Raw genomic sequence first — 25,492 nt, forward strand, 5'->3', positions numbered from 1 at the left:
ATAGATCTTTGTCTGGGAATCCCCATTTACTTGTTATCACGCTGAAGACTTGTGGATCCAGCTGCCACTCGTGGGGATCCATGAGGTTCTGTAAAATGAGAGCATATTAACACTTGATCCTTAGATAGGTAAGGAACACAAACAAAAACGTGACAATATGAGTCAGTGTTTGTATTGGCACCTGTAAATCAACATGGGTGGTCTGAGTAAGAGTCTGTTAGCCGAAAGTATCTATGTTCATATGGGAACAGACAGTCATTACAGACAGAGGAATCTCATTTGATCATTGATATAAATTTATATAGATGCAGTAATACCACAAATAAGTATGAGGATTAGGAACGAATATGCAAACAGTTCCTGAAAATGCTGTTGTTTGAAAAAAATATCAAAGAAAAAAATTATTTTGTAGCAGGTCTGCTTTTCTCATTCCTATGCATACTTAATGTGTCATATTTTACATTTCTGGCTTATACAGAAAACAAATGTATTTTTAACAGCTTCTTTTCAGAAAACTGCCAAAACTCATAAAGAAATATTGATTTTAAATGTAAAGACTTTCAAAACGAATGCTCTACATCTTCAGACAATGTTTTCCAGAATACCATGGATATATTATTGTGTCTAATCCACATTAGAAATATTTTAGAGCAGTTGCGTTCTCTTTACTATTTAATATAACAAGAGCCATACCATCCACATCTTGGCTGATGATTCATTACATTGCTTTGGTACAATTGGTACAATTGAAGGAGGAATAAGGACTCCTGATAGTGAATATATCCGTCCATTCTTGGCAACAACATCTGTTTCTTCCACTGCAATATCATTTATTAGGATTTGTCCCTGTGTGTTTCATACAATTAGAAAAAGAAAACAGTATGAATATAAAATAAGCAAATCTCAAAATCCCACACCTTTCTAAAGCCATTCCTGTTCAAGAATGAAAATTAAAAAAAAAATCAGAGATGTATCAAGGATGTATTACTAAAGAGACTAGAAGTTTTTTGGTCTGTTCATATTCTGGTAATAATCCTTCTCATATGTTATAAAGCTACCTGCTAACAATCAAACTAGATTAATTGATCGGAATCATTTAGCAAAGAATGTGACACTTACCTTTATCAGTAAAGTGCAAAAGCACGCATTTGCATGTAATACTCATGTATGCAAATTACTAAGCCTAAGCATTGCATTTCTGATCTGGTATTTAAAGGTTTTTGTCATGCTTTTGCTACTATCTTCCTTCATAGCTATAGATATTAAACTTTTCTTGTCTGTCTTTATATAGCTTCTGATACATTATTCATTGAATTTTGTCCCCTTGTCTACATCGTCCCTATGGTTATCAACATGAGTTCTCCAGAGTTAGACAATATATTTCAGATGAAGTTTTAGCAGCTATGTAGAGGGGTAACATCTTTTCTGATGGGGATGATGTCTCTTCTGGTACAGTCTAGTATTTTAGTACATTGTTGTATTCTGCCAAAATTTTTCATACTTTTACGTTTGTTTATTTATTTGTTAAGACCCCAAGTACAACAGCTAGTAACAAGTATACTGCTTGACTAAGTAACTTGCTTAGACTTACCCAGTCAGCAAATGGACACTGTGGGGATCAAACTCTTGTCTACAGATTGCAGTTTATAAGCTTAATCTGTTGTGCTAAACTGCCAAGCCTTTGCCATCTTACATTGCTTGCTTTTATTTATAGAATCCAGTATGACTACGGCAAGCTCATCTGCTGAAGCTAATCATTCCTGTTTAGAACTGTATTACTGCCTCACACAAGCATTATGTCATGTCTTTTGCACTGAGATAAAGCTGCTATGCCTTAGGCCATTTATCAACTGTTTGTTCTTATTACTTCTTCACTTAGTTTGTAGTCATGTTGCATAACACTGTGTCATTAGCAAAAAAGGCAAACTTTTCCTTCCACACTCTCTGTAGTGGACAAATATAAAGACATTGAAAAGGACTACTTTAGTTCTTACCCCTTGATGCATAGTCCATCTCATCCTTTTATAAGTGTGAACTATCTGTGTCGTCACCAGGCAGTGTTTCATTTTCTTTTCTTTTCTATTAATGTATCAGTGCCTATGTCATAAATGATGTTTAAATAAATGTGTTTAAAAACACCATTCAGTATTCTAGTGTGTGCTTTTATGTCAAAAATATTTACATTAGTTTAAGAAGGCTGCATCTAGGACAGTCAATAAAAGTAAATTTGCCTAAACTGATGAGTAATCAAAAATGTTACCGTGCACCCTTAATAATTTTATAACCAACGCTAGAGTCACAGCACATGGATTAAAGAAGAGTTTTTGTTTTCCTGCAATTATCTCCAAGCTAAATTTGAAGCATTTTCAATAAAATATCCATGGATAAACAATATTCTAAGAGTCATCTAATCAAATTACTTACTCTAAAAGTTATTACATTTCCAGCAGTCTTCTGATAAAATATCTAAGTTACTGAGTCAAAAAGCCTGAGTTTGGCTGTGTTTATCATATTTTCATTCTGTTGACATGGGTTACATCTAATTGACAGGAATTCTGATTGACAGCATGATGTGGGATTGATATAACAGTTTCCCAGGTAGGGGAAATGCACTCTCCTTGGTGTAGTGTGTTCTCAGAAATGGAATGTGTATGTAGCAGGGGATGTGGGGATGAAACCCCCATTCAGAAATTGTTTTTCCATTTTATGTTTTTGAGTGTTTCCCAGAATGCTCACTGGCTTGTCAATGTTTTAAGATTGATGAGTTGTTGTTGATTATGTGTAAGTCAAGCTAAGGTTTAATATATCCACTTACATATACCCATATCCATCTGTCTGCCCTATTATCTATGTATATGTACAAACTCACATGTTGTGAATCATTCAACAGTTCAACAGCAGAAGTAGGAAGTAGACGGATATTGTTGGACATACTGGTCTATTGCTCAGTAGTAGATAATATTCTAAGAAATGTTTAAAATGACTTTCAAGAACTATAAATCTAATATGTTGAAAACTAAATAACCATATATTGTTGTACATGAAAAAAGACTACCTTGAAAAAATAATTCTGGAGAAGATGGCATCAATAGGAAAAAGCTTTCAAGAACTTTAAGAAAAAATGAGGAAATAGAAATGGAAAATCATAACAATTAGCCAATGAAGTATAAGTAATGGTTATTTATGAAACAATGGGATAACATTTAAATGTTATATAATATTATAACCTAGTGATCTATAATATAATTTACTTTATGATGTTTTATGAGGTTTAAATGCAAAACACATGGAAAAAGTAAAAGAAGGATAAAAAATGGAGGAAGAACAAGCTAGAGGGTACTATGGGGCAGTTACACACATGCCAAGGGGAGTGTATTACTTATTTACATGCCATTATCATTTTATTGCATATAGTTAGCAAATAATTAACATATCAGCTGGTGAAATAAACTCATCTATTATTAAAGAAATAGAGAATTGTGTTAAATATTCTTTTTAGATTTGGACAAGTTATAAATATTTATTGTAAGGTTTTTGAGATGGAATAGGTGAAGAGCTGATCTGAGTAATCTAAAACACATAAAGTTCTAGATTTACACATCAAATAATCTGAATATTGTGGCATATTCAGAATATATTCTACTTTTTTTGAAAAACAATGATAGCATAATTTGTAATATTAGATAGGGTCTGCTACAAGTGCTCATGTGCCATCTGCTAGTGACACACTTCTTCATTGCCACAAACTTGTGTCAGGAAGTACAACTCAATATCCTCTAACTTTGCATCCCTCTCAATGCCTGACATCAGTAGACTATCTAGCCCTACCAGAACCCTAATCCTAACCCTAAAAACTCCCTCCCAGTCCCTAACTCTAAGGTCCTTGATATTTCCCTAAACCAAAACTACCTCTCTCCTCACTAACCCTAAAGTCCCCAATCACTCTTTAAATGTAAAATTCTATTCTCATCCCTAAACCAAAAATCTTTGCATCTATTATGCCAGACAGATTAAAATATTCTTCCTTATATAATAGATAAAGATCACATTTGCACTAATTGTAACAGATAGATCAAAATATTATTTTTATATAATAGAGTAAGATCAAACTGATGTTATATTAAAGCATCAAACACAAGATTATATGAAAATAATTATAACATTAATAGAGTGCATTAACATGAACAATCAAAAATTAGCTATCATTAGTTTAGACCTGAAAAAAAAACATTAATTCAGTAAATGTATGATGATTCAAAACATTTAAAATCTATAGATTTCTAGTATAGATTATAGATTTCTTAAATCAATTACATATGAATTCAAAATCTTATATTAAGATAGTGTGTTTTTATTGCAATCTACCAATATTACTAAAAGGAACAAAACCGGGTTGCTTTTCTCAATACCCTTATTGGCAACAGAACCTATTGCAAATGATATAAAACGGACTAGAGAACAATAAGTATTTAGTGCAACAAATGCTTAATTATTCTAATATACAATTATCAATAATTAATTTGCTTTATGATTCCTCAAAATTGTTTTAGAAAATCCTAATTAAAATTTATTTATCATAAAGCTGAGAGAACTTTATGACACCATCCTAAAAGTGATTCTCTAACTCATTAATTCAATTTTAGATGGGATAAACAAAATTTTAAGTAAGTAAGTATGGGTACCTTTAGCCAAAGATACAAATGACATTTGGCAAGAGAATTATGACAAATTCAAAAAGAATGTATTTCACTTACAAAAAGTTGGAATAAAATGCATTTTACATTTGATAATATATTAATCTTAATTACAGTTATTTTAATTCAGAAAATATTGCACATAATGCAATCAATTTATTTAATGATTAATAAAAACAAACTAAAAGGAGATATATAATTGATGACATATTTGTGGCATCCATACAACCCTAGAATAGCTTTAAATAATCACATAAGGCCTTGGGAGGGGAGAGTAATAATATTTACTGAGTACTGGGTACCAGGAAGTAGTTTCAGTATTTACAACAATATCTTACATGATATAAATCCATTATGATGTTAAATGGAAGTTAATCTATAAAAATATATCTAGAGCTTATTTAAACAATACTGTGTTGGTTTGTGATCAATTGTGTGGTTGTCTGGTAAGAGAAGATTCATTTTGATTTATATTTTCTTTTTACCACTGTTTTTCACTAGTTGTAGGAAGAAGGGGATATGTTGCAGACAAGATGATTTATCAGAGTGCTGATATGTATTGATGTTAAAGGAGGAGTGAGTGTGACAGGTAATGAGCAGAGGCTGCTGCATGGATTTGCATGCCAGGCAAAAGAATTGCAGGTTTTGTGCGATCTTTACACCCGGTAGAGTCAGAACAATGATTTTATTCTACTTAATTTGATATTTAGTTGTATATAGTTTGTGTGAATTTTTTCATAGAAGTTGACTTAAAATCTTTGTGAATTCTGTACTAACTGATTTTGATTATCCTTCTCATTTATAATTATTTATTCATTTGCAGCTGAAAATAGATTCCTTACATGAGTATGGCCTTAATTTGTTAAAGCACAAGAATCTTATACATTGTATTAAATGCTATGCACATTTAAAGGTAACACTTAACAATGGTGATTTGTGTTTCTTGCGTCAAAAGTTGTATGATTTGTTTGAGATTATAAGTAGTACATCTGGACTTACTGACGATGATTGCATTTGTGCAATTTCTGCAACTTGGAATATTGTTGTTGCATATATTAATGACTTGACTGATGAGATAAATACTGTTAGGCAAAGAGCAAAGTGAACACATTTAGGAAAAGTGTTCATTGTCAGTAAAGATCACTCACTCCCTATTGAGCAAGATAATACCACTGACAACTTTCGAATTTTGGATACAAGTATTCAACAGTCTGAGGATTCAGAGCATATAGAAGAAAATAAAAAAGGAAGGAAAAAGTTCACAAGAAATAACAATAAAGAATAAAAGCTTGATTAATGTCTATAAATCATAAGTAATATATACTAAAAAGGGCACTGCTTTCTTATGTAACACACAGATTACAGGGAATGATAACATTTTTTTCTACCAGGAAACTTACTTTCTACAGAAAAGGTTTTAATTTTTCAAAAGTGGAGGTAGAAAAAATGAGGCAAGGTGCAGGTGAAAAGGAACATGGAAGGATTGCAGAACATTACTGTAAGAAATGAGGAGAAAGACAAGTTGACAATGCGGCTCAAACTGTGGCTCTACAAAGCCATCTGAATGAGAACTGTATGCTTACACATGTAATACACAATGAAAACAGCAGGATTAATAACACTAATGATGATGAAGATCATTCCTTTCTAACAATTGATAAAGCAGATTTTACTAAAGTGGAAGTTGAAGATTTTCAGATCTGGTCAGAAAATATATTCTTGTAACTGGAGATTCAATTATTAAAGGAACTGATGCTTACATTTGCAGGGAAGATAATGAATATCAAATAGTGTTATACTTACCAAGAGCAAAAGCAGAGGATGTGAGAAAGGCCTTAGAATGTCTTAATGTAAGGAAGTATGCATCTGTTTTTTATATGTTGTTACAAATGACCTCATCTACAAGGACTGTCTGACTGTTAGTAGGGAACTTATGCTCTCTTAGATGGCATAGCTTTTATAGGTGTTAGGACATATTTTTCACAAATCCCATACAGAAAGAAGATTCATGTCACTGTGAATGAAAATATTTTTGGGGTAAATCCCTACATGAAAAAAAAAATGTCTCATTTAAAAAAATGGAAATGTGTAGAGCATTTGAACCTAATTTGGGGCACACGTGTTTGGACAGGATGCCATGTACTTGTTAAGATCAGGGAAGAGACTTTTTGCAGCATATATTTTGCAACATTTGACAAACACAAGGTATTTATTTATTTATTTGTCTTAGTTTACTGGAAAAGTGCAACTGGGTGATTTTCAGCAAAGGCCCGGGGAGAAAAGCTCCATTTGCTTACATTGCATTGTATTAAATTCCAGTTAAACAAGGTAGGATTTTTGAAGGATCAAAAATGCAACAGTTCACAGATAATAACATCTGATGGATTGCTGATGGTTATTAATGCTAGGAGTATTAATAATGAAGTTTTTTCTTACTGGAAAATTTGCTACGTTCTCATAAGCTTGATGTTGTTATTGTTTGTGAAACATAGTTAAAGAATAATGATTGGAACATTCTGTCAGTGTATAAATGTTTTTACTGTAACAGATATTTTAACAAAAAAAATCATGTGAAAGTGTAGATTGTTATGAGACCTATGATTATTACATGCTCAATGATAGCACCAATACTGTAGATTGTATAACTGTGAAAATAAAGACAACGCTGGTACATATAACAATAGTTGGAGTGTATAGACTACCAAAGTCAAGGAATGATGATCTAGTAGAATTCATAAATTTCTTTCATGAAACACAGAAAGGAAGAATAACAGTGGCCGGGGACTTAGATTTACCAGAAACTCACTGGAATAATATTGATTCAACAGCAATAGTAAGGAAATTATTTACAACATATGTTCAGGAACAACATTTGCGTCAGACTGTAAAAAAGCCTACCAGGGAATGGAACATACTAGACATCGTGTTCCTAAAGAAATTACTGTTACTTCATTGTCAAGTTTTACCACCATTGATGTGGAGTGAGCATGGGGTTATAAAGGTTAAAATGTTTGCTTGATAATTCTGCCAAACTGATATCTAACCAATAAATAGAAGATTAATAGCAGATTATATGGAACCAAAACAGACATTATATAAAACTTATTGGAGTGATGCCTTCAATTGAAACACTGCAGAAGGAATGTGGAAAGTTTGGAAAGAGAAATTGTTTGGAAGCAAACAATTAAAAAAATGTTTAACATCAGGATCTAGGCATAAAAATTTAGGAGGATATATTTCCACTTGAACAAGATACTTCATTAAGGTGAGATATGAAAAAATATAAGAAAAGGAAATGAGGTTGAGATACAACTTTGAAAAATGAAATAAGCTGAACAGACAAATTAAACATAGTGTGAGAGAATATCAAGTAAAAATTGAAGCAATGTATAGAAACATATTGAGTATAATAGGACACCATTTTATATATACATAAAATGTGGAAAGAGTAAAGATGTACAAATTGATAAACTGTGCGTAGATTCTAAAACTTATTCTCAGACACAACAGTATAAATTTATTTACAAAATATTATGCAAAACAATTTGGATCCACAAAGAGGGCGATACATTATCCTAGTGACATCCAGGTAGATACTGAAATGAAATTAGATTATATACTAAAAAAGAACTACACAAGCTTGATCCAAACAAAGGACATGGAAGAGGCAGAATTAATAATAATGATCTCGAAATTTTTCGGCATGAACTTACACTACCATTATATCTGTTATTTACTAGGTCATATAAATATGGAGAGATTCCTCATGATTGGAGACATGCACTTGTGAAGCCTGTCTTAAAGGGAAAGGGAAGTAGGACAAACCCACAGTCATACATACCCATAAGTTTACATCCGTGTTGTGGAAAAATAATGGAAATGTTATACTGGATAAATTATTGTCAGAAATGGAAAGGCTGGGACTTGAAAATATATATCAGCATGCATATATTGAAAACAGATATATAACCATTTGTAACATGATGTTCAATAGCAATATAATAGCAGCTATGAATGAAGAATTGTGCTGTTATGTAATTTATATATATTTAACTTAAGCACTTGATAGGGTCATACGCAAACACTGATAAATTAGAACAACTAGGTACTGATATACTCTTGATAAGATGGATAGCTGCATGGCTTTCAAATAGGACATGGCAAGGTATCATACAGCAACTGGACAGGTTAAATTTGATGTTACAGTCAGGGTGTCCCACAGGGCTCTATCCTAGGCCCATACTTATTTACATTGTAATTTTCAGATCTAACTTTTTCATCTGAGGTATTCTGCAGTCTGAATGTAGATGACTTGAAAATGGATAAACTGATTATGTGTGTTACAAATAGGTCATGTCTGCAATAGAACCTGACTAAATTGACCTTTGGTACAGGAGAATAATATGTTGATAAATGCATCAAAAACTAAGCACATGGCATTTGGGAGACATAAACTGAAAGATGAATACTTAATACAATGCACAATAACTGAAATTTTAAGGACCTGCATATATGGGTAAATCCAGCATTGACATTTTCTAATCATAATAACCAATTGGTTAACAATAGGTATAGAACTATAGGTTGTATAAAAATGTATAAAGTCTATGAGATTAGAAATGATGAAGTCATTGTTTGTTAGCTATAGAAGACTTAAACCTGAGTAAGGAATAATAATATGGAAACCTTATAAGAAAACAAGCATGAGTAAACTAGAACGAATACAATGGAAATACACCAAGGGTATCCGTAGATGTGAACATTTTAGTTAATATTAAAAACTAAAATATATGAACTTGGTACAGTGTTTCATACAAATATTTAATGGGAGACCTGATTCAGGTATATAAAGTAGTTAGAGACAACTACCTCAGGGAATGCTTGGGGTTATCAAAAATAATAGAGAATCACCAGAGAACCTATGTAGAAGATTCTGGAAGAATGAGAAGTGCACTAACTGGTTCTCTGAGAGTTGAGTAGCTGATACATGCAATAGACTACCAAATTACATTAAAGCAAGCACTACTTTAGACATTTTTAAGTTCACACTGGACAAATCATGGGAACCACTGTTTTGGCATATCAGGATACATTACTGCTTATGCTTGAAATATGTGTGTGTGTGTGTGTGTGTGTGTGTGTGTGTGTGTGTGTGTGTGTGTGTGTGTGTATATATATATCGATCGATAGGTACGTGTGTAACGAATGCAATTTAAAAGTTTCCTTCTTTTGTATTACATCGATATCAAAGTATTATATGTTTTGTATAGTTATATTAATAGCTATACTTTAAATTCAACAAAATCCAATTATTTAAATATTCATTTCAAACATTTATCATTGTTTATACATTCCCTTCATTGAAGAAATTAATATTTATATACTCTCTGTAGCCTCTACATCTAGATTTACTGATGCTTCATATTTATACAAGTTGACATCTTTAAAAGAAAAATAAGAAAAAAATTGTATATATAGGGTTAATTGTACAAAGGAGTATGTAACTTCTTTAGCTGACAGTTTTTTTTTTAGCTTGTTTGAATCCTGATTCAAAACACTGGACAAATTGTTTTAACTAAAATTGAAGGAATGATATAAATATACCTACCGGAAAACAAAAACAGACCTGAAACTAGACAAAAATAGTTCAAAAGGCCATGGATTCGACTTCAGAAGGTAAAACCTAACATTTTAATGAAAACAAATAATTAGCACTTTCGTTCCAATACTTTTGTTTTGTTTTTTTTTATGTTGTTTAAGTGGTTCGGTACTATAATCTTGTTTCTTTTTTATTATGGTGCAGTGTCACATGACTTTGTACTGGTCATATGACTCTTGGGCTTACTATTTAAATGTTGGTTAGGTTGTAATTAGTTTTCTGATAACGTTCTGAAATATCTAAACAAAAGCGCTAATTATTTGTTTTCATTAAAGTGTTTGGTTTTATTTTTTGTAGTTGGGTCTATGGCCTTTTGAACTATTTTTGTCAGGTTCCATATGTATATCTATTTTTTTTTAATTTTTCCAAATCTTTGGGTTTCTAATACCATGACGGGAATGGACCCCATTCTTAAGTCAAAGTATGATTAAAGTTCATGAAATTAGTATTGTTTCAATCTTTGATGTCAGCCAAAAGTGCTCTTTGCAGCACCCGCAATGTGCCCAGTAATGACTCCTTCTGCAATTTGTATGGGGGTTACATGGATTGGTAACATATCTAAATATGATTGTAGATTCTTTTTTATAAGACCCATTGCTCCTACTACTATTGGAACTGTCTGGGTATCTTTCTTCCACATTGTTCTCATTTCTGCCTGCAAATCCTGATATTTTATGACTTTGTGTCTCTCTGTATGTAAGACACTGTAGTCACTGGGTGTAGCAATTTCAATGATCAATGCTACTTCTGTCTTCTTTTCTTGGACTGCTATATCTGGTTTTCTAGCATCTATCTTTTGAACTGTTGGTAATGGGTGATCCCACGTGATATAAACTTCAGCATTTTTTATGATGCTTTGATACTCATGTTTCCAGTGTTTTTCAGCAACTTCAGTACCATAATGATTGCACAATCTCCAGTGCACCAGTCTTGCCACATTACTTTGCCTTTCAGTATACAGTCCTTCTTCCATTAGTATATCACAATCAGCAATGAGGTGTGTGACTGTTTCCAATTTAGTTTTACAAAACCTACATTTGTCTGTTTCTCCCACATGTTCATTGGACTTTGTAAACCAGCGTGTACGTACCCCACTATCTTGGGCCACCAATATTAACCTTTCATATCTTGGTTTGAATATGCCTCTCCTTAACCAGTCCTGCGTTCGTTCCTGATCAACATGAGGTGCTTCCAGAAATTTTCTATACTGTAACTATGTTTATTTATTTTCCACATTTCTTGCCTTCTCATCTGGTCTTTACCTTATATTCTTTCTTTTGTTTTTGGCACATTCAGTTGCTGCCTGATTTTTATCTACTTCTGGTTTGATTTCCATTCCTGCTTGATGTTGATATGCTTCTGCTAGATTAAGCAGAGAAGTCATCCTAGATTTATTCTCCTCATGTTTCAAAACTTTCACTATGTTTGGGTCTTGTGAGGTCAGCAGATATGTGTGGAGTCCCATGATTGCAGATCTATACATGTAATCAATTTCAAGGAGGCCCATCCCTCCTTTGGAATTGGGAATAAATAATCTTGGTATACACTGATTTTTATAAATCATTTGGTGAGCATTAAGCATCCTTCTTGTTTTCCTATATCATCTATCCAACACATTTTGGGGCCAGTCAATCACTCCAAAACTATAAGTTAGGACAGGAAGAGCAAATTGTTTTATGGCTTGGTTTTTGTTCCTAGATGTCAATGTTTTTTTCAGGATTCATTTAAGTCTTTTAAAGTATTCCTTAGTAAGTTTAATTCATATTTGTTCATGTTTTATTGTTGATCCTTCATCAATTCCCAAATAGTTGTACAATCCCTCTCTCAAGTTCTTTTATTTCACATTATTTTCCCAAATTGATGTTTCCCTGGTGCTGCAGTTTTCCTGTTTTAAATGTTGCTTTTGCACAATTTATCAAGACCAAATGACATTCTTATATCATCTGAAAAAGTTTTGACAACCTGCAGTTGTGCTTGCAGTTCCTCATCTGATGAGCTATACAGTTTTAAATCATGGACAAAGAGAAGATGAGAAGTCTTTATGTTTTGTTGTTTTCTAGGAGCCAAATTATAGTCATGGTCTAAGCTAAGTAAACCGCTTAATGGGTTAAGGGCAAGGCAGAATAGCAATGGTGACAGACAGTCACCTTGGAATATCTCCCTTTGAATTTTTATCCCTGGGATAATAATTTGTCCTTTATCATGGCTTAATTGCAAAGTGGTCTACCACTGTTTCATGGTCACTGTAATGTAGTCGATCAATGCAGGTATATCATATACATTTTAAGAACTCTTTTATCCATGAATGTGGGATACTATCAAATGCTTTTTTGTAGTCAATCCATGCCATACTTAGATTCTTCCTCTGTTTACAGTTCTCCACTATGACTTTATTTAACAACAAATGATCCTTTGTTGCATATGACTTTCCTTTTGCCCTTTTGTTCTACTGCCATAACTGAGGTTTTCTTCAAAAGGACTATAAACTCTGTCAACATCAATTCCCGTGTATAGTTGATACGTCGTTAGAAGGGAAGTCATTGGTCTATAATCTTTAGGGTAGCTTGCAGGTTCACTCTTAAGTAGGAGCATTATTTTTCCTGTTGTTAGTCAGGTTGGTGTCTGTTTGTGGTGTACATATAAATAATTCTTACTCATGGCTAAATTTTTGTGCAAAGATATTAATACTTTTAACCAAAAGTTTGGTACTGCATCTGGGCCTGGGGTTTTCCAGTTAGAGGCTTTTCTTAACTTTGTTTCAATCTCTGTGGCTGTTACTTCATCCAATTTCATATCCTGTACATTTAAAGTTCTTATTTTTTCTTTTACTTATACATACATATATATATATATATATATATATATATATATATATATATATAGTTATATATATAGATAAATAGATAGCTATACATATAAATATATAGATATATATGGGTCTACTTTATTGATTTCATTTATTGATGTTTCAGATCATTGAAATTCATATGATCAAGACCATATAATTGATGGTCTGAAATGTCGAACATGGCACACTGCAGGAAAACTGTTTAGCGATCCTGTGTAGCGAGAATTCAGGAATTTGCCCTTTACAAATTTATACACACACACACACACACACACACACACACACGCACACAAGCACACACGCACACACGCACACACGCACACACACACACACACACACACACACACACACAAGCATGCGCGCGGACCTGTGTTTCCATTTGCTGTATTCATAAAGTGTGCATTTCATTTATATGTATTGATTGTTGTATACATTTTATCCATCTGTGATGCAGAATAAATGGAATACTTGCCTTTTTGTGCAGTTGCCCAAACATCTCCTTTTCATCTTACAGGTTTTGACAGTGCTTCAGATATATGCCCATGTAGAATTCATGCACTGAGAGCGTCATATTAAGTTCTACTATATGCCTGAGTTCAATATTTTTCAACAAAAAGTTAAAACAAAATCCAGTTGAATGCAATATCTTCCAACAGCCCTAATATGAGGCAAAGTCCTTACCTTAGCACTTATGTTAAATTTTATAACCTGGTTTGCCATGCTGACAGTTTGTCTTGATGACATAACATTTTCAACTTCCATCTAGAAGAAATGGAGAGTAAAAAAGTTTTAACTATTGATTATATATTGCCTTTGCAGCTTTATTAGTGCTGCCTACAGTATAGAAAGTATGGAAAATGAATACCATTTTTTTGCAGGTAGGTACTGACATAAATATTGTTCTAGTATTACAAATATATAAAATGTAGCACACAAGCAAGTAAAAGGTTCATTATCTCTCACCTTTTTCATATATCTTACAAAATAATGAAATGACTAATTTATCAAACATGTTGCTATAATAAAGAATATATTAGATTATATCAGCAGGCCATACTCAAAGCATAAGTGTGACTACAGTAGCATGCAGGATGTCCTCCATGCTGCAGCACATTTTTACATGTTCACTTATATAAGCATGAAGAATAAAAACATTACGTAAGAAATGTTTTGATTTTGGAATGCTGATATAGTCTCTGTGAAATTGTTAAGGAAATAGTTACCACTGTACAAAGGATTAAATTTCAAAATATCGACGACAATGGGCCAAATTTATAAAGCTTGCCGTGAGATGCACATGATGTGTGCAAATTGAGGTAACCTTTTTGAATTCATAGACAGTCCTACCACAGTGCCTTTGCACTGTGGGCTGTCTCAATGACCATGAGAGATGCAAACGAGGTAGTTTGGGGAGAGGCATATGTTAATTTCTACCTCCAGAAAGGCATGTGTCTGCCAGGTAATTCATAGAATCACTTGGCCATGTAGATTAGCATGGCTGCTCTTTGCTGTAGTGTACACTAAAATACGAAAATTTGCAGTAGAGCTAAGTGCTGGGGTGTTTAATACTAATGGAAGGTTAGGAGATATGTGCTTGAGTATATGAGAGGGGCTGCATGTGGAGTGTATGTATGAGTCTGTGTGTGTAAGTGTGTGTGTGTGTGTGTGTGTGTGTGTGTGTGTGTGTGTGTGTGTGTGTGTGTGTGTGTGTGTGTGTGTGTGTGTGTGTGTATGGGTGGGTGTCTACTTTTGTATGCATATGTGTAGGTGAGTTGGGGTGGCTGTCATACTGCCACACACCTCTAGATTCTGCAACATTGGGTGGGTGAACCACTAAGCATGAAGGAAATCTCCTTACAGAATTGCCTGAAAGGCATTTAAAACAGTATGGGGATCACAGTTTCGGGTACTTGAGTAGAATATAAACAGAACAGGGATGGGGGCACTAGACACTAAGAATACTCAATATGGAGGCCTATAAGGTGCATATTGAAAAAAAGAAAGGTGTAGGGAACCACTTGACACCAGCAATAAGTAATGTACCTTAAAAGGCACTAAAGTGACATCTAACTCTGCACTCTCTGACAGAGGACATTAGCCCTTTGTATCACCACTAGACATCAGGGAATAATTTCAAAAATTCATAAAAAAGTACATAGTGGAAAAGAAATTTCAACCACCCACCCTTGATTCCTCGATACAAGAAACCCTTGCATCAGTAGACTTTTTTTAATATATATATATTGTGGATCTCAGAAATTATGCAATGCAGTGCCTGCAACATGTGATAACATATGAAGGAGAAGAACAAAAAACATTAGGGGTACCTTTTAACCTTGTAGCATAACATATTTACTGACAAATTCAAAGTGTGAAAGGACAGCAAAAGGGTTCAGGCTCTTAGGCGATGAGACATGTCCCTGAAGAACATCTGGTCAGGGACATATGACTGAAATGACATTCAGCTGCAGAAACATGTGGCCATTGCAGACTTTCTTTGAGCAAAGAAAAGCACACAGTGCCATGCCTACAGCTTCATTAAATAAGTGTATGTGGGTAAGGGGACTAAAATGTATTGGTATACAGTACATGCTTATGTAAGTGCAACATGCAGAAGTGTGCTACAGCATGGATGACATCCTGCATGTTACTCTTGTCACACATGCTCCAGCTGAATGTCACTTCAGTCATGTGTCCCCAGCCAAATGTACCACAGGGAAATGTCTTGTTGTGCAGGAGCCAGAACCTGAAAAACTGTTAGACAAGCAGTTTTCTAAGTTTGTAGCAGGCATAATTAAATTTGGTCTCTGAGTTTGTCTTGTCTTGTGCTACAGTTTTGAGAGGTGTGCCTACTATTCCCTGTCTCATTCCCCTTGAATGTTGCAAACTGTTGTAGATATGGAATAATGCCTAAAACCCTCAATATATGTTTAAAAAAGTCTTGCACTGACTTATCAATTAAAGCAATGGGTTAGTGTCAAGGTTTACTGAGGCAAGGATGGAAGGTTTAAATCCTCTCACCCCCCCCACCACCTTTGTAGTTGATTTTTTTGTTAGATTTTATGTTTTTAGATGGTATCCATAGCTTATAGTGGTGGCACAGAGGACTAATATCCTCAGAGGGAGTGTACAGGTTTGGAATCCTTTTTAGTGCCTTTAAGGCACACTCCTTTAATATCTCCCTGGTTTCTGGTGGATCCACACAACATGTTTTTTATTTTTCTCTTTCCTCACTCCCATTTATGTGCAAATGCTGTTATGGAGTAAGAGGTCATCCTTGGTGTCTATCATCTCCCCCGTCACTGTTATGTGGAAATGCTTTTAAAGCATAAGAGGTTATCCTTGGTGTTTAGAGTTCCACTCATCTTGATTATGTGTATGTGTTATTATGGAACAGTCCCCCCTCACATAATTGCACTCACAGACACTCACCCATTCACCCATACAGACAGACAGACACAGGAAGTTATACCTGGTATCTAGTGTTTCCCATAACCCACATCTGTAGGTTTATCTCTGGTGGCTGGTGGTCCCCTGACCCAAAGTTACAGGCTTTGTTTGTTAGTCTAGGGGTGTGTGGAAATATGGCAACCTTCCCCCAAACCCTCTCATTACAGACACGCACAGATGCACACATTCATTCCATACACATGTGCGCGCACACACACACACACACACACACACACATACACACACACACACACACACACACACACACACACACACACAGCCACCTCCACACTCAATGACATTCTCACACATATTCACCCATTCACTCATGTTCACGTATGCAGACTTAACTCACTTAACCCTTCACTAACCACTCTCTTGCTACCTCCCAGGCAGACACACACTGAAACATACACTCACTCATGTAGCACTTCACATATACACATTCAAACAACCCCCAACACTACCTGAGCACTTGACTACCTGGCACTTATCTCTATTGTGATGAATGAACTAGACCTTTGGCCATTCTCGTTACTGTGAAAAACCTGCTACTTTACACAGGCAGTTCCAGCTGAAACTACATGACAAATTAGCATATGCCTCTCCCCTGGATTGCCCTCTTAGCATTTACCATAGCTACTGAAACAGGTCACCATGGTGCTACACATTTTTGTGTTGCAGCACCATGGTAAGGCTGTTTATGAATCAGAAATGGTTACCGCAAGGTGTGACCTCATAGTAACCTTTCTGAATTGGGCCCTTGATGTATCTGCATTATACTGCTACTTTATTCAGATATACACTTTGCCTACAAAAATGAATAGTGGAAATTATTTATAAGAAATGTTTTTATGAACTAAGTGGGTTAACTTCCTTGCATAGAAACCTAGGAGAATACAGTTCAAGGCCTTTATACTTCAGTATCCAGTTAGTCTTGATTTCAAATCTTTTCACTCCATATAGCAATCATTAAAAATTAGAAAGGGGTAGAAGTTAAGGGGAGTGTAAGTCTTTTCCCTGTTCAGAATCTCTTGGAATCATTGCATGTTTACATTGGAAAAATTGTTAAAAGGGATTACAAAATCAGAAAAAAGCAACTGGATTGTAGAAATGCTTCCTAGTGAAGTCTAATTTAATCAAAAATATATAACCTATGCTAATATTATCTGTCTTTAGAGTTTCTTATATAAAGTAAGGGCTGTGTAGGGTTGAATACTGACTGTTGTGTGTCAGAGACAGGTGACCCCTCAACACTTCACCAAGGGCCATTGTTTTCATTTTGGTTGTAAATCGGTCAAGGAATTAAGCTGTTGCTAATCTGCACCCTGCTTATGTCTGCCATAACTGTCAGGGAACCCTTGATACATTGTTTTACATAGTGTTTGACATTCCCTGTGTAAATAGTTGTGGCATTGTAGATAACAGGGAGGTAAGAGTGATGTAATACTTGAATTTAAATTCTTGACAAATTGCATCATAATTAAGATATTCGTAGATGCTCAGAGTCCATTACTTATTATTCTGCAGAAGAATGCAAAACTGAAATTTAACTTCCAAATTACCAGAAAACACTACTGAACATTTCATTAGATATGTCATGTTAGCTGCAGTGTTGTGGAATTTCATAAAGGAAAAATAGGACATAAAATCTAAATTCCTAGTAGAAAGGTTATTTTATGGGAGCTCCAAAAGCAGAGTGCTATTGGGGACTTTCAGAAGGGATATGTGGATGCACGATGTGAAGCGGAAGCAGTATGGTAACTGAGCCTCTCCTAAGACATGCTTCCATTTTTGCACTATATTTTCTTCTGTTGGTTTGTTTTACCCATATCCTTAAATTCAGTGGTTCATAATCTGACATCCAATGTTCCAAGTCAGCCAGCAGATGCAGTAGCTTGTATTAGCTGTTAGCTATTTCTATAAAAGAACACCCCTTAGTCTGTTTCCTAGGACCAGAAACTTCAACTTCCAATCAGTATAGTAAAGGTCCTCATGTATGTGTTTCAAGGCCTGGAATGGAGCTGGATATAGAGATGGCAAATTGGCCAAGTTGATATATCTTCTATCTTTTATTTTATTGCTGTAAAGTAAAACCTATCTTGCCAAAAGTGAGTCCCTGCTAACCCACCCCCACCATTACCTAATACTAATTACATGGCATTCAGAGGCAATTACTATACATGCAGGTTCAGAGACCATTTAGCAGCCGAGCTTATTTTCCCAAGAGCACTATATGGTTAAAGAAAAGAGACTGAAGGAATCAAACGCGGGACTACAGGGAGCTGCTTGTTCAGATCTAATAGTGTTAATCCTCTGTGTTAACTGCCAGGTTAATACCTCGTGTTAATTGTCGGATTCTGTGCTAGGAAGAAGCCATGTTGCTGGCTGGAATTTTGTGGGAGATATTTTAAAAAACAACCAGTCCGACTTCTCCTGATGAACATTACTGATATAGAATTTTGTCTATGAAGAAAACCTGTCATCATTCTATGTTGACGACATTCCACTAAACTAGTATGACGGCTTATCATTTTTTTCTAGAATAGTGACATGGAACATGTTGGTGAATGCATTTTTATTTATTTTTTTATATATTTTATTTGTCCTTTAATAACTGGGAAAGTCCATCTGAGCCAATGGCCCATTTTCGGTGAAGGCCCGAGGAGTAAAGGTCCACTGCAGGTTCAACAACATTTAAATAGTAGTTGAGTAATTATATACAAGGGGAGAAAGGTCCTGCAACAGATTAAATATTTTATAATGAGCTGGAGAGAAAGGCTCTACAAAAACACACAAGTAGTTGTTAAATAATTATATACAAGGGGAGAAAATTCCCACAACAGATAAAAAAACAGACTTGAAATTCATTTCGTACGATCATAGGAGGTTATTAGGTTAATGGCCCTGGGGCCCTTACAAGCTTAGCCAAGAGTTTATCCCCCAAAAATAAACCTCAGTCAGCACCTGTCACCCCTGTCAATGAGGGACAAAGGCGGAACCCCTGGGACAAATTTATGGTTTCCCATCCACTCATCAAGGTTGTGTTTGAAGAGGGTCAGTGAGGTACTCTGTTTGACATGTATGGGAAGTCTATTTCAGAGATGTGGCATCCTCTGGGAGACAAATCTGTCTCTCCAGCAGGTTTTGTTGATGTATATTAGATTTAGGCCTGTTGAGCTGGTAATGTGCGAGGAGTTAGACCTACGGATATGGAGCATTTCTAGTAGGGCAGGGTCCTATATTGCCTTGTAGGTTATACACCAATCACCTCTGAGCAGTCTGTATGATACCAAGTAGAGTGATAGTGATTTGAGGCTCTGTGCATAGGATAGGTGTTGGAGGCCATGGATTCTCTTTGTGAGGTATTTCTGTGGCCTTTCCAGTTGGTGCAGGTGTTTGGAGAGGTACATACCAAACAGGGCATTATACTCAATTATAGGTCTAATAAGGGAGGAGTACAGAGAGGTAATAACCTCCTTTTTCTGGATGTAATCCCTAAGATGAACCAAGTAAAAGGCTTTTCTGACCACCGCTGCCATGTGATGGTCGAATGTGGGATTGTTGTGAACATGAGTACCCAGGTCTCTCACCACAAGTTGTGTGCTTAGGGGGTTGCCATTGATGTGGTAATCAGTAGGGGCCATGTTTTTGCTGAATGGTATGATAATACATTTTTTTGTGTTTAACTTAAGGCCATGACTTTGGCACCAGTTATTTTCAGCTATGAGACCCTCTTGCAGTATGTTAACATCAGTTGGGGAGTCAATGACAGCACTTAACTTACAGTCATCTGCAAACTTGGTCAGCCACAGGCTCTTTGTATTTGCCTGGACCTCTGAGAAGTATATGCCAAACAGTAGGGGTTCCAATTTACCAAAATATTACTAGGATGAATTGCAATCAAGCTCACAATATGGACTACATGTAGCCAGACACACTGCAGAAGTGGATAGTCTGTATCAAGTAAACTAATACATAATTATTAAAATGATTGTCTATATTTCTAATGATGTATGGAGGTGAAAAATAATAGCATACTCTGTGCCAAAATAGACAGAGGAATAGAATGAGATGAGGAGGAATAATAAGTAGGAGGGAAAATTAAGGACATGGAGAGATAATTGATTAAAAGATGAGAATGTTTTTGAAGTAAATGAGAGAGGAAAATAAACAGTAGCAAGTGTTGGCTGAAGAGGTATAAAAGTATACATTAGTCGTATATTAGCATTAACGTGAGAGCTTATTTTGATGTTAGCCCATTGCTACCTCCTAAATCTGGAGGTGTTAGTGTGAGAAAGGCATAGTTATAGTGAGGTGGTGGTAATGCATCTGTTTTGAGGGTTGTTTCATGTGTCAGATATTTTGATATATGAACTTATATGGCTTGAGTCTTGGAAAACTAGGAGGACACCACTACTGAACATGGCAGCCTCATTGTAAATGATGTGTTATTGAGAAGAAACCTGATAGATGCTGATAAGGGGAATAGAGGGACTGGGGTGGGGTACACTGTCATTTTAAAATTAACAATATATGACAATAATGAAGTATAACCTACACCAGTGTTGCTAAGATGACCACAGCTGAGATGACCATTGCACATAGTAGTAGAGCAAATTATAAAATAACAAGTATAAAAACATGGCATTTGGCTTGAACCTTCAGACCTTAATACTTCAGTAGTGAATTGTCCTACAAACAGAGTATTTTGCTACAATCCGCAATCTGTTCTACCCTCATATTCAAATGCCGAGATCTGTTTGGTGTGCAAAACATGGCAATAGTGCTTAACGTGCAGTGCTGCAGTGGCTAAGGTTTCTGTCTTGTAACCTAATGTCTCAGGGTTTCAGCTAATGCCATGATTTTATATGTTATTTTACAATTTGTTAACTTGGAAAGCGCTTGGTCAACAGACACTTTTCAGCCATGGCTAGAGCTACAATGGCAAGGATAAATAGATATACTTAAAATAGACAGTTTAGTGCAGTTAAGCAACGCAGTTTTAGAAGGTGGGAGGAAGCTGAAATACCTGGAGAAAACTCACATTTGTATAGGGAGAATAAGTATAGTCCACAAAGATAATAGCCAGAAGTCAAGACTGAACCCAGGACCTATGAGATAGGGATCTTCCCACTGAGCAGTCTTGTTGTTTTTACTGTCTTTGTGGCATTTGCATGTTTCCTCATTTCAATATTTTCCATCCAGAACTTTACCAATGTGGGTTAAGTTTAAAACTGACTGAAGGCTCAACAAGTTCAAACTTTAGATCCATGAGATCTCTAAAAAATATATATTTTTTTCTCAAGAAACATGCCCCACCGCATCTCTGTTTGGGGAGTGAACTCAGCTTAACTCCAGGTGTAACACAACTGTGGAGAAAAGAGAAAAGTCTACGCATAATGAGTCACTACAGATGCGCAACTACAAACCATGTTGGCAGTGAGTTCCAATAGGAAACATCTTCTAGGAGTTGATTATTGGTGAACTGAAATAAGTTTAAATCGTATTCAGTTTTCAGTGAATAAAGTGCAGGAAAATGTTTTCTAGATATTTTAGTTTAGTTTTTTTCAACAGCATGCCCTAGGAACTGGCTACTCTAAACTGACCATACATATATTACATTTTACCTTTGTTCTTGTAGCTCAAATTCTGATCAAAAAGAGTTTGCAGTGGAACAGTTCAAGTCACTAGTTTGCAAAAGCATAAATTAATATTATATTGAAGTGAACATGGGACACGTCTGGCACATTGGCAGTCTAATTGGAAATCCATCTTATTATTTGCTGTCTGATAATGTCACCACTGAAGCCACAAAAATCCATGCTTCACTTTTCATTGTATTGCAAGAACTGGTAAATATACACAGTTTTATTGTTCACAGAATTAATTTTTTCATTAAACATGTTCATTAACTTTTAAATAACAAATACCATAAACATGGCAACACAGAGCCAGATCTAGCACTAGACAACCTAAGCAGTTGACTAGGGCCCACCAGCTTGGGTGACCCACTAGCCAGGGAGGGGTGCCAAATTGCTGGGGGGGCTGCCACAAAAACTTACATTTCTTCTTTAAGAATGCAATCTGCGTTCGTTGCATTTCTTCTTTAAGGCCACATACAGAGTGTATCCTTAGTAGTGTCTGTACATGCTTCTTTAGTACGACATGCACACATTTTGAAACCAAGCGTGCAATGTTTTAAGAAACGAGCATGAATTTGGAGTTATGCTGTTGCCATTCCAGATGATCATGGAGAATAAGCCATTCATGAAATAGTAGTTTAGTGGAGAACAGGATGTGTGTGTGTGTGTGTGTGTGTGTGTGTGTGTGTGTGTGTGTGTGTGTGTGTGTGTGTGTGTGTGTGTGTGTGAGTGTGTGTGAGTGTGTGTGTGTGTGTGTGTGTGTGTGTGTGTGTGTGTGTGTGTGTGTGTCTGTCTGTGTGAAATGCCCCATTTAGGGACGACAGGTTGATTAACTCTTTCAGGCTCAAATTCTGTACTTTCACCACAAAACCATAGAGCCAGAATCCTCAACATCAACTACCAAGCTGTCATCAGCAAGTGCATTTCAAGGGCTGTTGAATTTCTGTTAATTAACAAACAATTGTTAGTTCCATTGTGTTTTCAAACAGTGCTGAGTTTCTGTACACTTTCAAGGACTGTTGAGCTTCTCTGTATTTTCAAAGACTGTTGACCTTCTGTGCATTTTCAAGGAAAGTTGAGTACTAGGCTATTGGCCCTAAGGCCTATGTAAGCCTATCCAAAAAGGTACCCTGACTTTCGCCACCCAAGAAAATTATTTTCCTGTGCCTCTGTTGAGCAGAGTCACAGAGGTGATCCCCGGGGTGAATTTCCTATTTCCCATCCAATCATCAAGATGTTTCTTGATGAGTGCTAATGAGGAGCTTTGTTTGATATAGATAGGTAGTTTGTTCCAGAGTATGGGAAGTCTCTGGGACAGGAATTTATCCCTCCAGCATGTTCTGTTTATTGTGGTGACAAGGTTTAGGTCCCTAGAGCGTGTAGCTCAGAAGGATTGGGATTTCTTTAAGTGGAACATGTCCAACAGCTCTGGGTTTGACATAGCTTTGTATGTTAGGCAGAGACCAGCTCTGAGTAGGCGATATGCGATGGAGTAAAGCTGGAGTTTTTTAAGACAGTCTGCGTAGGGCATCTGTTTGAGGCTGGTAATCCTCTTTGTGAGGTATTTTTGCAGCATTTCCAGTTGTTGTAGATGCCTTGTGAGGTACATACCAAAAGGGGCATTGTACTCTATAATGGATCTAATGAGTGACGAATAGAGGGGAACAATGACCTCTTTTTTCCTGGATGAGAAACCTTTTGTGATGAGGTGTGCCATGTAGAAGGATTTCCTGACTACTGTGGTGATATGATTATCAAAGGAGAGACTACTGTCCACCTGTGTCTCAAGGTCTCTTATCACACTTTCAGTGTTAAGTATACTACTGCCTATGTTGTAGTTCATGGGTACAGAGTTTTTACCAAAGGGGATGACAATGCACTTTTTGACATTTTTGAACTTGAGGCCATGGCTTTGACACCAGGCATCTGTCTTAGTGAAGCCCTTTTGTATGATGTCCACATCGTTAGGAGTTTTGTTTATGGCTCCTAGTTTGCAGTCATCTGCCAACTTCGTTAGCCAAAGACCTTCTGTGTTAGTCTGTACTTCAGAAATGTAGATACAAAACAGGAGAGTACCCAGGACTGAACCCTGTGGTACTCCACTTGTCACTGGGCTGAAGTCAGATTTGGAGTCTGCTACTTTCACAGTGTGGGTTCTATCAGTGAGCCAGTTGGCAACCCATCTTGTGACATATGGATTTATACCTAGTTTAGTGCGTTTATCTATAATTCCAGAGTGGGGGATGGTGTCAAAAGCCTTGGCAAGATCTAGATAGGCTGTGTGAATTACCTTACCCACGTCTATGGCTTTGGTGACTGCTTCAAAGAAGTCTGTCAGGTTTAGAAGACATGCTCTGCCTTTTAGAAACCCGAACTGGATGGGGTCCAGAGTTTGGAGATTACCTATGTCTTTGTTTATAAGTTCCATGATGATATGTTCCATGGCCTTGCAGACCAGGCTTGTCAGGCTAATGGGGAGGTAGTTACCGGGGTCTGTGGTGGCTCCCCGTTTGTGGAGTGGGATAGCCATCGCTGTGTGCCATTAAGTGGGCACAAAGCCTGAGTTGAGGCTATGATTGAACATGGTGCTTAGGTGGGGTGCCAGTTCATTCTGTAGTTCATGTAGAATGCAGCCTGGGATGTTGTCAAGTCCCATGGATGCTGTATTCTTGGCTTTAGAGAGTGTGGTTTTTACCTGTGCAGCCGTGATTACAGGAACTTTGCATTCTTCCGGTATAGAGATGGGCCCTTTAGGGGGTGAGAGGGGGGTAAGGTTAGCACTGAACCTATCTGCCAGGATGTTGGCATTATCAGTTGGTTCTGTATATTTAGTGCCATTGTGCTGTAACTCAGAGCAGATCTGAGTGTTGCCATTGAGATTCTTGACATAGCTATAGAATGCTTTGTGGTTGTTTTTAGAATCAGTGGTGATTTTGTTTTCGTAACTAGCTTTGGAGGATTTTATGAGGAATCTCATCTTCTTACTGAGGCTGACCAGGGAGTTCCTCTAATCATGGGATTTTACTCTTTTTTGCAACAGTTTCTTTCTTCTGTTGTAGAGTTTGTTTATGGCAGGGGACCACCAAATTGGCTTCCTTTTTTGGGAGGATAGCATCTTGGATCTGTTAGGGATAGCACAATCCATGCACATGTGTACGTGCTTATAAAGTGCATTTGTGCAGGATTCAGCAGTCAT

The 25,492-nt window shown here is 36.1% G+C and overlaps 1 protein-coding gene across 1 annotated transcript in view; it reads right to left on the reverse strand.

The window, feature by feature from the left end:
- The window catches only part of STAB2 (stabilin 2), a 922,612-nt gene that overhangs the window by 572,392 nt on the left and 324,728 nt on the right, over nucleotides 1–25,492 (reverse strand). Inside the window, exons 17-18 of the mRNA XM_044087850.1 lie at nucleotides 13,883–13,963; nucleotides 694–846 (exon numbers count right to left, since the gene is read on the reverse strand). Coding sequence (XP_043943785.1) covers nucleotides 694–846; nucleotides 13,883–13,963 — 234 coding nt within the window. The remainder of the gene's footprint in view (nucleotides 1–693; nucleotides 847–13,882; nucleotides 13,964–25,492) is intronic.

The sequence above is a fragment of the Protopterus annectens genome, chromosome 11.part0 (assembly GCF_019279795.1).
Source record: "Protopterus annectens isolate FY-2018-M chromosome 11.part0, PAN1.0, whole genome shotgun sequence".
Lineage (NCBI taxonomy): Eukaryota > Metazoa > Chordata > Ceratodontiformes > Protopteridae > Protopterus > Protopterus annectens.